General features: G+C 40.9%; 1 protein-coding gene across 1 annotated transcript in view; it reads left to right on the top strand.

The window, feature by feature from the left end:
* LOC138638119 (probable cation-transporting ATPase 13A5) overlaps window positions 1–19,172 on the top strand; it is a 611,270-nt gene that overhangs the window by 81,808 nt on the left and 510,290 nt on the right. Inside the window, exon 9 of the mRNA XM_069727143.1 lies at window positions 14,130–14,261. Coding sequence (XP_069583244.1) covers window positions 14,130–14,261 — 132 coding nt within the window. The remainder of the gene's footprint in view (window positions 1–14,129; window positions 14,262–19,172) is intronic.

Below are 19,172 nucleotides of genomic sequence, written 5' to 3'. Positions count from 1 at the left end.
CTGAAAAATAACTTTTGTGGGGAAAAAGAAGATTTTTTATTTTCACGGCCCTGCGTTATAAACTGTAGTGAAACACTTGGGGGTTCAAAGTTCTCACAACACATCTAGATAAGTTCCCTGGGGGGTCTAGTTTCCAATATGTGGTCACTTGTGGGGGGTTTCTACTGTTTAGGTACATTAGGGGCTCTGCAAACGCAATGTGACACCTGCAGTCCATTCCATCTAATACTACATTCCACATGGAGCTCCTTCTCTTCCGAGCCGTCCCATGCGCCCAAACGGTGGTTCCCCCCACAAATGGGGTATCAGCGTACTCAGGACAAATTGGACAACAACTTTTGGGGTCGAATTTCTCCTCTTACCCTTGGGAAAATACAAAACTGGGGGCTAAAAAATAATTTTGGGGGGAAAGTTTTTTTTTTTTTTTTCACGGCTCTGCGTTACAAACTGTAGTGAAACACATGGGGGTTCAAAGCTCTAACAACACATCTAGATGAGTTCCTTAAGGTGTCTAGTTTCCAAAATGGTGTCACTTGTGGGGGGTGTCTACTGTTTAGGTACATTAGGGGCTCTGCAAACGCAATGTGACACCTGCAGACCATTCCATCTAAGTCTGCATTCCAAATGGAGCTCCTTCTCTTCAGAGCCCTCCCATGCGCCCAAACGGTGGTTCCCCCCACATATGGGGTATCAGCGTACTCAGGACAAATTGGACAACAACTTTTGGGGTCGAATTTCTCCTCTTACCCTCGGGAAAATACAAAACTGGGGCTAAAAAATAATTTTTGTGAGAAAAAATTTTTGTTTTATTTTTACGGCTCTGCATTATAAACTTCTGTGAAGCCCTTGGTGGGTCAAAGCGCTCACCACACATCTAGATAAGTTCCTTAGGGGGTCTACTTTCCAAAATTGTGTCACTTGTGGGGGGTTTCTACTGATTAGGTACATTAGGGGCTCTGCAAACGCAATGTGACACCTGCAGACCATTCCATCTAAGTCTGCATTCCAAATGGCGCTCCTTCCCTTCTGAGCCTTCCCATGCGCCCAAACAGTGGTTCCCCCCACATATTGTGTATAATCGCACTCAGGACAAATTGGGCAACAAATTTTCGGGTCCTATTTCTCCTGTTATCCTCGGGAAAACACAGAACTGGGGGCTAAAAAAATAATTTTTTGTGGGAAAAAATTTTTGTTTTATTTTTACGGCTCTGCATTATAAACTTCTGTGAAGCACTTGGTGGGTCAAAGTGCCCACCACACCTCTAGATAAGTTCCTTAGGGGGTTTATTTTCCAAAATGGTGTCACTTGTGGGGGGTTTCAATGTTTAGGCACATCAGGGGCTCTCCGAACGCAACATGGCGTCCCATCTCAATTCCTGTCAATTTTGCATTGAAAAGTCAAACGGCGCTCCTTCCCTTCCGAGCTCTCCCATGCGCCCAAACAGTGGTTTACCCCCACATATGGGGTATCAGCGTACTCAGGACAAATTGTACAACAACTTTTGGGGTCCAATTTCTTCTCTTACCCTTGGGAAAATAAAAAATTGTGGGCGAAATATAATTTTTGTGAAAAAATATGATTTTTTATTTTTACGGTTCTGCATTATAAACTTCTGTGAAGCACTTGGTGGGTCAAAGTGCTCACCACACCTCTAGATAAGCTCCTTAAGGGGGTCTACTTTCCAAAATGGTGTCACTTGTGGGGGGTTTCAATGTTTAGGCACATCAGGGGCTCTCCAAACGCAACATGGTGTCCCATCTCGATTCCAGTCAATTTTGCATTGAAAAGTCAAATGGCGCTCCTTCGCTTCCGAGCTCTGTCATGCGCCCAAACAGTGGTTTACCCCCACATATGTGGTATTGTTGTACTCAGGACAAATTGTACAACAACTTTTGGGGTCCATTTTCTCCTGTTAACCTTGGTAAAATAAAACAAATTGGAGCTGAATTAAATTTTTTGTGAAAAAAGTTAAATGTTCATTTTTATTTAAACATTCCAAAAATTCCTGTGAAGAACCAGAAGGGTTAATAAACTTTTTGCATATGGTTTTGAGCACCATGAGGGGTGAAGTTTTTAGAATGGTGTCACACTTGGGTATTTTCTATCATATAGACCCCTCAAAATGACTTCAAATGAGATGTGGTCCCTAAAAAAAATGGTGTTGTAAAAATGAGAAATTGCTGGTCAACTTTTAACCCTTATAACTCCCTAACAAAAAAAGATTTTGGTTCCAAAATTGTGCTGATGTAAAGTAGACATGTGGGAAATATTACTTTTTTAGTATTTTGTGTGACATATCTCTGTGATTTAATTGCATAAAAATTCAAAGTTGGAAAATTGCGAAATTTTCATAATTTTCGCCAAATTTCCGTTTTTTTCACAAATAAACGCAGGTACTATCAAAGAATTTTTACCACTATCATGAAGTACAATATGTCACGAGAAAACAATGTCAGAATCACTGGGATCCGTTGAAGCGTTCCAGAGTTATAACCTCATAAAGGGACAGTGGTCAGAATTGTAAAAATTGGCCCGGTCATTAATGTGCACGGCACCCTTGGGGGTAAAGGGTTTAAACGCAAACACATTTAAACGCATTTGGTGCAAAAACATTTAAATGCTGCGTTTTTTAGGCGCATGCGTTTTTGCATGTTTTAATGCAAATGCGGCGTTTTGATGCGTTTACAAGCGTTTTTTCCTGCGTTTGTGTTTTTGAAACGCATGATGAGAAGTGTGTGACAGCTGCCAATCATTAAAATCAACTAGAAAACCCACTATAAATAGAAATACCTAGGGTTAGGGTTAAGATCTCTAGTAACCCTAGGGATCCTAACCCTAACCCTAGCCCTAACCCTAAATCACAAACTCTAACCCTAACCCTGAAACACAAACTCTAACCCTAACCCTAACACAAACTCTAACAAACTCTAACACAAACTCTAACCCTAACCCTAAAACACAAACTCTAACCCTAACCCAAACTCTAACCCAAACTCTAACCCTAACCCTAACACAAACTCTAACAAACTCTAACACAAACTCTAACCCTAACCCTAAAATACAAACTCTAACTCTAACCCTAACCCTAAAACACAAACTCTAACCCTCACCCTAAAACAAAAACTCTAACCCTAACCCTAAAACACAAACTCTAACCCTAACCCTAAAACACAAACTCTAACCCTAACCCTAAAACACAAACTCTAACCCTAACCCTAAAACACAAACCCTAACCCTAACACAAACTCTAACAAACTCTAACACAAACTCTAACCCTAACCCTAACCCTAAAACACAAACTCTAACCCTAAGCCTAAAACACAAACTCTAACCCTAACCCTAAAACAAAAACTCTAACCCTAACCCTAAAACACAAACTCTAACCCTAACCCTAAAACACAAACTCTAACCCTAACCCTAAAACACAAACTCTAACCCTAACCCAAACCCTAACACAAACCCTAACACAAACCCTAACACAAACCCTAACACAAACCCTAGGGATCCTAACCCGATCCCTTAGGGTTAGGGTTTGGGTTAGGATCCTTTAGGGTTAGGGTTTGGGTTAGGGTGTTTTCTTGTGTTTTTCTATAAAAACGCATGCAAACATATGTGCTTAAAAATGCATGCGTTTACATAGACATCAATACGTTATTTTGCCGCAAAAATTACTACATGTTGCATTTCTGCAACACAACGCAAGCAGAGAAAAAATGCATGCGTTGCAAAAACGCATGCAAAAAAACGCATGCGTTTTTAATGTTAAATATAGGGAGAAAAAACGCATGCTTTTTTTTGCATCTTTTACCGCAAAAACGCAAAAAAAAATCGCAAATGTGAAACCAGCCTTAGTGCGGTAAATCTTTACTTTAGTTTTCTCTCTGTCACTGCAGTTGTGGGACTCTAACCCTGTTTTCTTGGGGCAGGGTCCTGTGACCTAAACACTTGCATTCATTCCACGGTATAGTGGCACTTTGACACAACAGGATTCGCCTCCTACATACCGGGTGAAGTTAACCCGCATGTGTTCACGTTATACTGCAAATATATTGTCCGTCATTACCTAGCAGCAGGTGTCTTCTCTGCATGGTTTACCCCAGGCTACGAACGCACCGTATATCTTCCTAAATATTATTTGGTGTGTTCGGCCAGCACTAACAGACGTGATTCAGATGAAATCCCGAGCGATCAATTCACTATACTGAAACAGCAGAGTTACTCTGGACTCTGTCTGGCCTCTGTTCAGCGTTGTCTTTCATTTCAGAAGTGCACAAAACTGTGGCCGACGGCACCTTTATGCAATCCTAAGAAGACGGACAACACAGATCTTTTGGTATCCACAGTGCTTCCATCTGCCTCATTTTAGAGAATCTTATGCCAGAGGTTCTGTGTGAATCACATATTTCAGAGATTTACATGGAAACCCCGATGTAAGCGCTCAGAGCAGGGCGCAGGATAAATGTGCTCCGAGACTTACTGCAATCTTTGGGAGGCAGAATGTAAAAAAATCAACAGCAGGTGAAGAATTGTTTTTTTTTTTTAATTTTCTATGCTGTTCATCGTGCTGTATAAGTAATTAAGGCGACTTTATTCTTCAGGTCAATGCGAATACCAGACTGATATCTTTTTTTATCTTTTGTCAGCTGTCACACACTAAAAGACGCTTTTTATTGCAACTAGTTTTCACTTCACATATTTTAAGAGGTAAAATTTTTCCATATTTTGGTCGACAGAATCATGTTATGGCTTGTTTTTTCTGGTACAAGTTGATCTTTTTATTGGTGCCATTTTTGGGCAAATATACTGGATATGAAATGTGGATTAGATCCGCGCTGTCGTAATAATGACGTTCCAGTTGATAGTAGAATTAAAAAAGTGGTTTATTCAACGCGTTTCAAGGCTCCTATGGCCCCTTCTTCAGGAATTACCACATAGAACATGCAGGGACAGTGTGCTTATACAATGTTTAAACACACGCCTGGTTCAAAAAACAGCTCCAAAGAATCAAATGACGTATATTGTCAAAGTTCATAGGAGACAGACGGTTAACAAATCTTTTCAGCAAAGAAATTATCATATAATCGATTATATATATTAAAGATTACTCTCTTAGTCACAAATCCATTCTTAATTTACAGGACTTTGAGATGAAAAGAAAAATTAGAAAATGAACAAGAAATAAAAAATACATATGAAAGGACTAGAGCAGAAAGAATTTAGTCAAGAACCTGCAAGGCAGAATGTTCAAGCAAGGGAGTAGGCTGTGGAGAGCTCAGGCTTCTGAGTCAGACAATAAATCTTCTAAGACGTATTTGATGAATAGTGCTTCCTTGCTAGGTTGAAATACCACCTGGAACTATTATTAAAATATTCTTTTTATTGCTTTATTAAAATGTTATTAAATGATTCAAAATAAATTGTGTGTGTGGATTAATTGTCTGATAGGAATAACACTGTTTTTCTAACTTTGTTTTGTTTTTTGTTTTTTTTCCTAAACTGATTAACTGTATGACAATTAATCAATCAACACACACAATTTATTTTGAATCATTTAATAACTTTTTAATACAACAATTAATAAAATGATATTTCAACCTAACAAGGAAGCACTATTCACCAAATACATCCTAGAAGATTTATGGTCTGACTCGGTAGCCTGAGCTCTCAACAGCCGACTCCCTTGATTGAACATTCTGCCTCGCAGGTTCTTGACTAAATTCTTTCTGCTCAAGTCCATTCATATGTATTTTCTATGTCTTGTTAATTTTATATTTTTTCTTTTCATCTCAAAGTCCTGTAAATTAAGAATGGATTTGTGACTAAAGGTACCGTCACACTAGACGATATCGCTAGCGATCCGTGACATTGCAGCGTCCTCGCTAGCGATATCATCCAGTGTGACAGGCAGCAGCGATCAGGCCCCTGCTGTGATATCGCTGGTCGGGGAAGAAAGTCCAGAACTTTATTTCGTCGCTGGATCTCCTGCTGACATCGCTGAATCGGCGTGTGTGACGCCGATTCAGCGATGTCTTCGCTGGTAACCAGGGTAAACATCGGGTTACTAAGCGCAGGGCCGTGCTTAGTAACCCGATGTTTACCCTGGTTACCATCGTTAAAGTAAAAAAAACAACCACTACATACTTACCTACCGCTGTCTGTCCCCTGCGCTGTGCTTCTCTGCTCTGGCTGTGAGCACAGCGGCCGGAAAGCAGAGCGGTGACATCACCGCTCTGCTTTCCGGCTGCCCGGCGCTCACAGCCAGAACAGAGAAGCACAGCGCCGGGGACAGACAGCGGTAGGTAAGTATGTAGTGGTTGTTTTTTTTACTTTAATGATGGTAACCAGGGTAAACATCGGGTTACTAAGCGCGGCCCTGCGCTTAGTAACCCGATGTTTACCCTGGTTACCGGCATCGTTGGTCGCTGGAGACCTGTCTGTGTGACAGCTCTCCAGCGACCAAACAGCGACGCTGCAGCAATCCGGATCGTTGTCGGTATCGCTGCAGAGTCGCTAAGTGTGACGGTACCTTAAGAGTAATCTTTAATATATATGACCGATTATATGATAATTTCTTTGCTGATAAAGATTTGTTAACCGTCTGTCTCCTATGAACTTTGACATTATATGTCATTTGATTGTTTGGTGCCATTTTTTGAACCCGACATATATTTAAACATTGTAAGCAAACTGTCCCTGTATGTTGTATGTGGTAATTCCTGAAGAAGGGGCCATAGGAGCCCCGAAACGAATTGAGTAAACCACTATTTTAATTCTACTATCAACTGGATCCTCATTATTACAGCAGCGTGGATCTAATCCACATTTCCTATCCAGTATATTGCTTTGTATGGTCGTTGATGGGCCTGTGGATCTACGGCAGCCTAAATCTTTACAAGCCTGCTTTCAGTTTCACCAGGTGAGTGACTTTCTTGGTGATTCCTCTATTCTTTTTGTGAGATAAGACCCTATTTGCGCTTTGTGTCTCCCCTTTCTTTTCAAATTTTTTGTCAAATGACATTTTTTGATAGCTTTCTATTCTGATTTTTGGGAGGCAGAATGAACAAAAACCAGCAATTCAAGATTTTTTTTTAATAGCATTCTGCATATGTTAAATTGACAAGGCAGTTTTATTCTTCAGGTCAGTATGATTACAGTGATACCCCATTTATATTTTTTTTTATGTTTTGGCGCTTTTACACAATAAAAACTCTTTTAATGAAAAAGAATTATTTTTGCATCGCTTTATTCTGAGAGCTATAACTTTTTTACTTTTTAGCTGACAGAGCTGTATGGAGGTTTTTTTTTTTGCAGGACATGATGTTTTCAGAATTACCATTTTTATTTAAATTCTCCTTTTTATAGCATTTTATTGCAATTTTTGTTCAGTGGTATGATGATAAAGCATTGTTTTTTGCCTTTTTTATATTTTTATTGTGTTAAGGGGGTAACTCGTGGGACAGGTTTATAGAGCAGGTCGTTAAGGAAGCGATACCAAATATGTGTACTTTCATTATTTATTTTTTCATAAATAAATGTATTTATTGCAAAAAAATATTTGTTTATTTTTTTGTTATTTATTAGGGGAGTAAAAAACATTTTTTACTCTTTTTAATAATTTTTTATTTACTTTTTTTTTACATTTTCCTAGAATGGGACATCACTGTATAGTATCAGATCGCTGATCTGATACTCTGCAATGCTTCTGCCCAGCAGAGTTTCACATCAGCATCTGACAGGCAGGGAAGGAGGCATGTGAGCATTTCACCAGGCACTCACAAGCCACATTCCCTGCAGGACCTTGAAGGCCCCAGCATCCATCTTGCGGCCATGGAGACCATCAGAACAATGTGATCGCATCTCGATGCTAGCACCAATCGTGAGCATTGCTGCAGGTTGTCAGCTCTCACACAGAGCTCACACCTGCATCCGATCGCTGCGGCACTCTGCGTGAAGCCGAGCGATCGCAGCGCCGTACATATACTGTGGTTTGCTGGAATGCAGCTCCCAAAAAGCAGTATGTGTACTGTGCATGTCAAGAAGAGGTTAAATATGAATCTCCATTTTGGGGAACATATGACAATTTGATTATTTCACTGCATTTTTTTTCAAAGTTGCAGCATTAAGAAAAACACAATTTTTGTGTTTTGATTCTTTTTTTATTATGGCTTTTAAAGATAAAATTAATTTTATATTTTGATAAACTGGAATACTTCAAACATGAAAACACATAAGTACCGTATGTATTTTTGTTTATTTTTAATACAGAAAAAATAGTGATTCGAACGTTTGTATTTTTTCTTATAAACTTTTTTTTATTTGATATTCTCCTTAGGGAATTTGAACTTGCAATTATCTGATCACCTGCACTATATACTGAATTACCATAGTATTGAAGTATATAATATAAATCATAGTATCCAATGGCACCCAGGGACAAGTTGATTTTCATAGGAGTGCGATGATAACAATCACAGGGACTTTCAGCAGTCCTCCAATTGTTATGGCAACACATCAGCATGCCACAATCGCACTGCATGGGCCTGATGGGAGTGTGGAACAGCCCACCCCTTCGTTTGTGAGTGTTAAATGCCACTGTCAGAGATTAATGGAGGCATTTAAGTGGTTAATAGCAGCAGGCCGAGCCTGGTTGTTTATTATAGCCATTGTTTGAGCTCAGAGACTGAAGGTATGACATTTGACTTACCGTAATAATATGTCATTTGCTTGGAAGGTGCTAATGTATATTGGAGCCTTTAATGTTTAGTTGACAAGTTATTCCACAATATGGTGAAGTCATTTCCTGCTGATGATTTTTCATCCTAATGCAAGGCACAGGACATCTAACTACTTTCATTATTATGTTAAACAATATCATACTCACAACATGAAAAACAGTCTTTCTAGAGTGAAACAATAGAAAATACCATATATTCTTGAGTATAAGCTGACCAGAGTATAAGCCGACCCCCCCCAATTTTGCCACAAAAAACTGGGAAAACGTAATGACTCGAGTATAAGCCTAGGGTGGGAAATGCAGCAGCTACCGGTAAATGTCAAAAGTATAAATAGATACCAATAAAAGTAAAATTAATTGAGACATCAGTAGGTTAAGTGTTTTTGAATATCCATATTGAATCAGGAGCCCCATATAATGCTCCATAAAGTTCATTATGGCCCGATAAGATGCTCCATATTAAAATATGCCGCATATAATCTTGCATAAAGGTTAATAATGGCCCCATAAGATGCTCCATAGACATATTTGTCCAATATAATGCTGCGCAAATGCTGATTATGGCCCCATAAGATGCTCCATAAAGATATTTGCCCCATATAGTGCTGCACAAACATTGATTATGGCCCCATACAGACACTTACTCCATATAGTGCTGCACAAACATTATGGCCCCTTATAGTGCTGCACAAACGTTATAGCCCCTTATAGTGCTGCACAAACGTTATGGCCGCTTATAGTGCTGCACAAACATTATGGCCCCATATAGTGCTGCACAAACATTATGGCCCCTTATAGTGCTGCACAAACGTTATGGCCGCTTATAGTGCTGCACAAACGTTATGGCCCCATAGATGCTCAATACAGACACTTGCCCCATTTGCTGTGATAAAGGCCCCGGCGCTTTCAATATTCACGTGCTGATCGTTGCGGCACCACTCCATCTTCAGCACTGGCATTCACGCTGAGGGCGCGCACTAACCATGTCACCGCACCCTCTGACCTGAGCGCCACTGCTGTAGATGGAGCAGCGCTGAAACGAGGAGCAGGTGAGTATCGTGCAGCGCAGCGCTCCCCCTCCCCGTTATACTTACCTGCTCCTGGCGCTGTGCAGTCCCTGCTTCCCATCGTCGCAGCTTCTTCCTGTAGTGAGTGGTCACCGTTACCGCTCATTACAGTAATGAATATGCGGCCCCACCTCTATGGGAGGTGGAGCCGCATATTCATTACTGTAATGAGCGGTACCATGTGACCGCTCAGTACAGGTCTCACACAACATCTTGGGAATGTCAGGAACTCCATTTTATATTTTACTTTGGATTTATTTGCGACTTGGTGCAGAGTTACCACAAGAAAGCACAAGGTCACTGGCATAGTGCATGGGAGTTCTACACAAAAACTGTACTGGCAGTTAACAGATACTGCAGCTCAGGTCCTGTTCATTGCAATTGGAGCTGGGCTGCAGCACCCATGTACACCCACTACACTTTGCAAAGAACTGATCAGTGGGAGTTTTTTCTCCATTCATACAGAAATAGTAATATTGTTAATAATAGTAATCTTAACAAGTACTGTTTATAGTTCCCTAAGTGTTGAAAAAGTCTGTGCATGACAGATTATGTCATGTACCTGTGATAAAATCTCAATGTATTTATTGGGGATTTCAATCTATTCATTGCAAAAGGAAATAAACAGAATATCCTTTATGTGCACGCATGCTCTTAACTTGTGAAACCATAATCCAAATTAAACGTCCCATATATTACTTTCCACAGTGGACTTAAATATAAGACTTTCAGCTTTAATTGGAGTGTATTCACATCCTAATTGGAGTAAGGGTTTAGGAATTACAACTCTTTAATGTGCAGATGCCTCTTTTGAAAGCGACCGAAAGTAATTGGACAGTTATTTCAAAAAGCTCTTTAATGGACTGAATGGGCTTTTCTATGATTAATCCATCATCGACTAAGCAGGTAAAAGGTCTGGAGCTGATTCTGTGATGGAAATACATGTCATGTAGATCTCACTTGCATGTATACTCCTTTATAATCATATACACTCATATAAACGCAAATATATATACTCAGCTAGTTTATAATCAATTGCTCAACTTGACCACATGAGCTAGGCCAGATGGTTCCTCGGTACTTTCCAGACACCCAAAAACTGGAACTTAGGCCAGATGTCTTGAACTAATGTCTAAGAATCCTGCTGAATAGCAGGATAAATGTGACAGCTACATTTTAGTTGCTTAATCAGCATTCATATGTGCATTAATCACAATATTCCATATATATATTTAGATAACCAATAACAGAGGAGCTAGACAATATGGTAGTTCACTAATCACACCTAACCACCTCCTTTCTATATGCAATTATAAATCCATGTATGTACTATAAATCATCAGTATTGATGGAATGTTTTTCTGTCACAATGGTGTACAGTCCATTCTTGATGAGCGCTCAAAATACTCAGGCTTATTGGTAACGGCCGCAGCACACACAGGGATAGATTTATCCAAACCAAATTTCCATAACATCTCCAGGTGTGGCATTTGTATCTGAAAGTTATTGCTGTTGACCCACAACAAGCAGTTAAATGAGCTCTCAATGGATGAGAAAAATAGCATCATAAGGCAGAAAAAAGAAGAAATTCAACAGAAAGATCACAGAAATGTTAGGAGTGGCCAAATAAATAGTTTGTTACATTCTGCAAAAAAAGAGCGCACTGGTGAGTTTGGAAACTCAAAAAGGACTGGATGCTCAAAGAAGACAACAGTGGTGAATTATTATTATTATTATTTTTTTTTATTATTATACATTTTTATAGCGCCATTTATTCCATGGCGCTTTACATGTGAATACGGGGCAAATATAGACAAATACATTAAACATGAGCAGATAACAAGGCACACGAGTACATAAGGAGGGAGGACCCTGCCCGCGAGGGCTCACAGTCTGCAGGGGGTGGGTGAGGATACACTAGGAGAGGGAAGAGCTGGCTGTGCGGCTGAATTATCACATAATCCTTTCCATGGTGATAAAAAAAACCTTCAAAACATTCACACAAGTCAAGAACATTCACTAGGAAGTAGGTTTTTCAGCTTATGTCTAGCATGAAGAGGAGACTTCATGAGAGAAAATACAGAGGGTTCACCACAAGGTGCAAACCATCAGCCTTAAAAATAGAAATGCCAGATTAGACTTTGCCAAAAATATTTAAAGAAGCTAGCACAGTTCTGGAAAATAGTTCTTTGAAAAAGTATGATCATCCTGTATCAGAATGATTTGAAGAAGAATGTATGGAGAAGACTTTGACCGGTCATAAACCAAAGCACACCACATTCTCTGTAAAACATGGGGGAGGAAGTGTGATGGCATGGGTATACAGGCCTTCCAATGACACTGCATCAATAGTGTTTATTGATGATGTGACTGAAGACAGAAGCTGCCGGATGAATTCTGAAGTGTACAGAACTGTACTCTCTGTTCAGATTCAACCAAATGCATCAAGTTTGACTGCAAGGCGCTTAACAGTACAGATGGACAATGACCCAAAATATACAGCAAAACTAGCCTAAGAGTTTTTTTAGTGTAAAGAAGTGGAATATTCTGCAATGGCCAAATCAATCACCAGATCTCAACCCCATTGAGCATGCCTTTCACAAGCTTAAGACAAAACATAAGACAGAAACACCCACAAACAAGCAACGCCAACAACTGAAGTTAGCTGCAGCAAAGGCCTGCTAAATAATCAGAAAGGAGGAAGCCCAACATTTGGTAACATCTATGACTTCCAGACTTCAGGCAGTCATTGCCTGCAGAGCATTCTCTATAAAGTATTAAATATGAACATTTTATTTACGATTAAGTTAATTTGTGCAATTTCTTTTGAGCCCCTGAAATGAGGGGGCTTGCAGAAAAATGGTTGCAATTCCTAAACATTTAACAGAATATTTATGTTAAATCCCTTAAATTATACCTTAAAGTCGACACTTTACTTGCAGTTTAGTTATTTCATTTTAAATAAAATATAGGGGCATGCAAAGTTCAAATAATGAAGATTATTTCACCGTCCACATATTTCTGGACCTAACTGTGGATTAAACTTTACAATTTTTAAACTATGTTAAAAAATACAGCAAAATGAACAAGAAATAAACAATGCAAGTATATTAAAAGTGTTAAGCATGATAAGACCTACAGTGGGGAAAATAAGTGTTTGATCCTTTGCTGATTTTATAAGTTTACCACTGACAAAGACATGAAAAGTTTATAATTAGTTTATAATTTTAAGGATAGGTTAATTTTAATAGGTCATAGGCATCATTTCTCTTCCTCCAAACACGGTGAGTTGAGTTAATGCTAAAGACCTCAATTTTGTCTCATTTGACCACAGCACATTCTCCCAATCACTCACAGAATCATCCAGGTGCTCATTGGCAAACTTCAGATGAGCCTGCACATGTGCCTTCTTGAGCAGGGGGCTTGCGGCACTGCAGAATATTAAAGGGAACCTGTCACCTGAATTTGGCTGGTCCTTTTTTGGGTCATATGGGCGGTGTTTTGGGGTCTTTTATTAACCCCTTTTTTCCGCTGGCCGCACGCTGGTCGCAAAATTGACTTGCTGTTGATTCGCTTTCCTCCCTAGTTAACGCGTGCGCAAAGCAATCTTGCCTTGCGCACGCACAGTATGCTTTGCCCAACTGCGGGCAAAGCCGAAAACCATTAGTGTGCATGCGCCGGCGCACTATGTCCTGGAACACAGCAAAATACCTGAACTCTTAAGGATTGGAAGGGGATCAAATACTTATTTCTTGCAGTAATATATGTAAAAAGCAATGCGGCACTCACCCCAACGATACTGTTGCAGAAAAATCCTTTATTCGCTGAAATCAGCGCTCAGGTACACATGGAGAGGCGGCAGGGAATAAACATGAGAGGGTGCGGGGAAACAGGTGAGGACAACGGCCGTTTCGCGCTGTGCGCTTCAACGGGTCCAACGGGTCCAGCTTTTATCTGGCTAAGTGTTAAAAGTCTGTATGCCTCAGCTTGCTGAATTGCCTGTGAAGATTTAATTACCTGGTGCCGCACAGTCTCTGTATCTTGGCTTGTTTCAAATACTTATTTCTCACTGCAAAATGCTAATAAATTTATATGATATACAGTATACAATGCCATTTTCTGGATTTTATTTTTGATATTCTATTTCTCAATGTTAAAATTAACCTACCCTTAAAATTATAGACTGTTCATGTATTTCTCAGTGGGCAAACTTACAAAATCAGCAAAATCAGCAAGGGATCAAAAACTTATTTCCCCCACTGTATTATAAATAAACATTTTCAATGCAGTCTATGGTATTTTGTATTAATCTTTTTCTTCTTTTCAGAGGTTAAAGAGATTGAATCCAAAAACCTGGTACCAGGAGATGTGATAATTATATTGGAGAAGAGATTTTTCCTACCATGTGATGCTTTATTAATAACTGGGGGATGCGTTGTAAATGAAGGCATGCTAACAGGTACCGTAAAATCTAATTTTTATTTATGTTTCAAATAGCCCATCCTATAATGGTATGTAACATCCCTGTAAGCCGCCTCCATGGGCAGCGTGTCCTTTCATTCTCACCTCAATATGGCACAATGCTCCCCTCAAATCTTTCTGAGAGATCCAGGAGAATGCAAGCGATCTCCAGCGATGCTCTAGGTGTGATGAACGCTTATGGAGGAAAACACGCACACCAGAAGACTTCATACACTTAAAATTTATGTTAAGCACCTATAATTCTGCCCTTCACCTCGCCAAACAGACCTACTTCACCACCCTGATCTCCTCACTATCCAATAACCCCAAGAAACTTTTTGACACCTTTCACTCCCTCCTCAGGCCAAAAGCACAAGCCCCTATCATAGACATTTGTGCTGATGACCTGGCCTCCCACTTTATAGAGAAAATAGACAATATCCATCAGGAAATCCGCTCCCAATCAACAAGTTCAGTGACTCTCATCCCTCCCTGCATTTCCCCTGGCTCACTCTCCACATTCGATCCCATCACAGAAGAAGAAGTTTCCAGGCTCCTTTCCTCTTCTCGTCCGACTACATGCACCACCGACCCCATTCCCTCACATCTCCTCCAGTCTCTCTCTCCAGTCGTCACAACTCACCTAACTACAATCTTTAATCTCTCCCTCTCCTCTGGCATTTTCCCCTCCTCCTTCAAACACTCTATCATTACTCCATTACTAAAGAAACCCACCCTCGACCCATCCTGCTCAAACAACTACAGACCAGTCTCCAATCTCCCCTTCATCTCTAAACTCTTGGAGCGCCTAATATACTCCCGCCATACCTGTTACCTCTCCACTCACTCCCTCCTAGACCCTTCACAGTCCGGTTTCCGCCCCCTACATTCAACAGAAACTGCACTCATCAAAGTGACCAATGACCTTCTGACAGCAAAAAGTAACTGTGACTACTCTCTGCTCATTCTTCTCGACCTTTCTGCAGCTTTCGACACTGTTGACCACCCTCTCCTACTCTGTAGGCTCCAGTCACTTGGCATTAAGGACACTGCTCTCTCCTGGTTCTCTTCCTATCTTTCTGACCGCTCCTTCAGTGTTCTGTTCTCTGGCTCCACTTCATCTCCTCTTCCTCTCACTGTTGGGGTACCTCAGGGCTCAGTCCTTGGCCCCCTTCTCTTCTCTCTCTACACAGCCCCAAATGGACAGACCATCAGCAGATTTGGCTTTCAGTACCATCTTTATGCCGATGACACACAACTATACACATCCTCCCCTGACCTTACCCCCGCTGTACTACAGAACACCACTGACTGTCTGCAGTCTCAAACATCATGTCTGCTCTCTTTCTGAAACTCAATCTCTCCAAAACTGAACTTCTTCTGCTCCCGCCATCTACTAACCTCCCTAAATCTGACATTTCCCTCTCCGTGAGTGGCACCATAATAACACCCCGGCAGCAGGCGCACTGTCTGGGTGTTATGTTTGACTCCGATCTCTCCTTCACCTCCCATATACAATCTCTTGCCCAATCGTGCCGCTTACACCTAAAGAACATCTCTAGAATCCACCCTTTTCTCACCATGGAAACAATAAAAACCCTCACTGTCACCCTGATCCACTCCCGCCTGGACTACTGTAATGCTCTACTAATTGGCCTCCCCATTACTCAACTTTCCCCTCTCCAGTTTAACCTTAATGCAGCAGCCAGGGTCGTCCATCTGGCTAGTCATTACTCAGATGCATCCACTCTTCGCCAGTCGTTACACTGGCTGCCCATTCATTACAGGATACAATTCAAAGTACTTGTTCTCACCCACAAAGCTCTCCACAGTGCGGCACCTCCATACATCTCCTCCCTCATTTCAGTCTATCGGCCTAGCCGACCGCTGCACTCTGCAAATGACTTTCGACAAATCTCTGCACTAATCCGTACCTCCCACTCCCGACTCCAAGACTTCTCCCGTGCTGCGCCAATCCTCTGGAATGCTCTACCCCAAGATATTAGGACCATCCACAATTTGCATAGTTTTAGGCACTCGCTCAAAACACATTTGTTCAGAGCGGCCTATCAGATTCAGTAATCAAAGTCATTTTAGGTTTGTGTGTGTGTAGCCCATTCACTATCTCCATCTATCCCCACCCCCTGAAGATGGCTGGACCATCATTGTAAATACATGATTGTAAATACACACCTGTACTTTGTATCTCCCCCACCTCATTGTAGATTGTAAGCTCTCACGAGCAGAGTCGTCTTATTTTGCTTTAATTATTGTATTGTTAACGTTGTTACTTATGACTGTTGTATTTGAAACTGTTAAACTGTAAAGCGCTTCGGAATATGTTGGCGCTATATAAATAAAGATTATTATTATTAATGCAAGAAATCCTTGTGCATGCTTCATACACACTCACAAGAAATGAGATTGAAAGACTTAACGGGTTTATTTATAGTGGGATAAATGGTGAACAATAAAGGGAGAATAATAAGGAATAGCAATACAAATAGGGACCCAGCTTGGGGCTGCAGGATAAAGGAGTCTGAGGGCACCGGGGATACATAGCAGAATCCCTCTCTGGGGTAAGCCAGGTGGTGGTAGGCAACCCCTGGTAACCTGGGTGGTTTGTATTTGTGGTGCAGTTCCAGGGCTTACTGTTGTTTTACACTTTGTTGCAGAACTGCTAGCACTCCTCCTTTGTTTTTGTCCTGGGTCATCACTGTCTCTCTCCATCAATGGATGACAGCCCACTCGTCATGATCCCAGTGCATGGTTTGACCTGCACGCCAGGGGTTAATGTTTTGATCACAGTGCAGGCTCTGACCAGCACACCTGGGGCTTATTATTGTCCTCTCTTTGGTTGGGGGGGGGGGGTGGACCCTTCTTATAGCCCCGGGAAGCTCCAATCTCTGTCATTTATACTTTTGCTATTGGCTCAGTGTGGTGACCCCTGTGTACTTGTGCCTTATGCCTGCAATCTAGCTTGTTTGTATGGTTCTGACTCGGTTCTGCTCCCTGGTGTGATTTTGCCTTTTTGATTCTGTACTGTGTATCTGCTTCTCCGGTTTTCTGACTCCTGCTACGTCCCTGACTATTCTTGATTACCCTGCTCCTTGTGTACTGTGTTACCTCTCTCATTTACTGACCTCGGCTTGTCTTGGATTGTGTCTCCCTCTGTTGCCCCATCCTTTCCCTGGTGTCCGGTTACTCCCTTTTCTTTCTCCTCTGCCCTGTGTCCCTGTAGTGTCCTGCATACTTCGGCTACAGGATGCTAAGCCCCGCCCCTGTTGTCACGTGACCACAGGTCTTGTCAGTACACTCACCATCTGGTGTTCTGCTCACTCCAGCTCTGCTGTATTGGTGTTTTCTTGCCCAGCACTCGGGCGCTGTGTGAACAGCTGCCACAGGCTGTCTGAGGCTATGGGTTCTCACTGTCAAGCCAGCATAAACTGCTGGAAAGTGCCACCTGGCGGTTTCTCCTGATAGTTTGCCTTGATACCACGCTCTCTCCCCAGTGCAATTAGCTCCTCCCTTCTTCTTCAGCTTACTCATCCATTCTGTCATTTCCTGTGCTGCTCCTCCTCTTCCAGGTTGACAAGAAGAGCCAAAGTTTTTAGGAGTTGTATTGCAAGGCAATGCAGGAAAAGAGCTATTAAAGCCTGTCACTGAGAAGTACTGTGTGCTCCTAGCTGTACCAGTCTATGTATACCATGTTCCCCCTACAGGGGTTACAGTTATATTTTTCCTGCAGTGTAAAGTGACCTGCTCCATCTCCAAAAATCTTGACAAATTTAGGTCTCTCAGCTACAGTTTCATGTGCAATCTGAAAGGAGTAATTACTTTATATAGTAGACAAATCTTTTATCAAGATACAGTAAGTAAGAATGCAGAGCAGGGCTCTGCAACAAATTTTAATCATTTCTTTAAGGGAATCTATCAAAAGTTCAACCTCCCAAGGTAAATATATGGGTATGTGGGTCTGCAAAATGTAAATTCATCAACCTTTTTGTAACTTCTATCCTTTCTTGAAATATTTGAGTAATTATTGGTTTCAGTCATACGTAAAAGATGCTTTAAGTGCTCTGAGTGCAGCAGAGCACCTGAGAAGTCTTTGCGTCTTTGGGTTGTTTCTCCACCCAGCATCAACCTCTCTAGGTTAATAGGTAGGTCAATAGATAGATCATTGTTCCTGTGAGATGTAAAGGTGTTGATGTATTTACATTGTAAATACCTGCGTTTCCACATATGGACAGCATGGTGGCTCAGTGGTTAGCACTAATCATACAATTATTAGGTTCTGTAGAAGGACGTAGATCTGGGTATTTATTATGATGGAATATAGGCTGAACTGGATGGACAAATGTCTTTTTTCGGCCTTACTAACTATGTTACTATGTTACTATGTTACTAATGCTTTTCAGTGTTAATGTCCCGGGTTCAATTCCCACAAAGAACAACATCTCAAAGGAGTTTGTATGTTCTCATCATGTTTGTGTGGGTTACCTCTAGGTACTCCGATTTGTTCCCACGCTCCAAAGGAAAGTAATAGGGAATTTATATTAGCCCCAGTGGAGACAGTGATGACAATATCTGAAAAGCACCATGAAATATGATGGCATTTTATGAGTAAGCATATTAAATATGTGCTGTATGGTTGGGGGTTAACCTTATTGACAAGTTCCCTTTAAGTCTCTAAATATAATCTCAATGGCAAATGGTATGACAAGTCTAGCTTGTCACTTTACTGTCTAATTAGATAGGCATTTTGAAGGTTTGATTTAGTCTGACGCGTGAGAAGGTTGTGAAGTGAGTACAGTGTGTAATTTTTGAAAATTTATTAAAAAAGAAAAACTGGAATATCACATGGTTTAAGTATTCAGACTCTTTTATTAGTATTGAGTAGAAGCACCCT

The sequence above is a fragment of the Ranitomeya imitator genome, chromosome 5 (genome assembly GCF_032444005.1).
Source record: "Ranitomeya imitator isolate aRanImi1 chromosome 5, aRanImi1.pri, whole genome shotgun sequence".
NCBI classification, from domain to species: Eukaryota; Metazoa; Chordata; class Amphibia; order Anura; family Dendrobatidae; genus Ranitomeya; species Ranitomeya imitator.
This window is presented reverse-complemented; position numbering and strand designations above follow the sequence as displayed.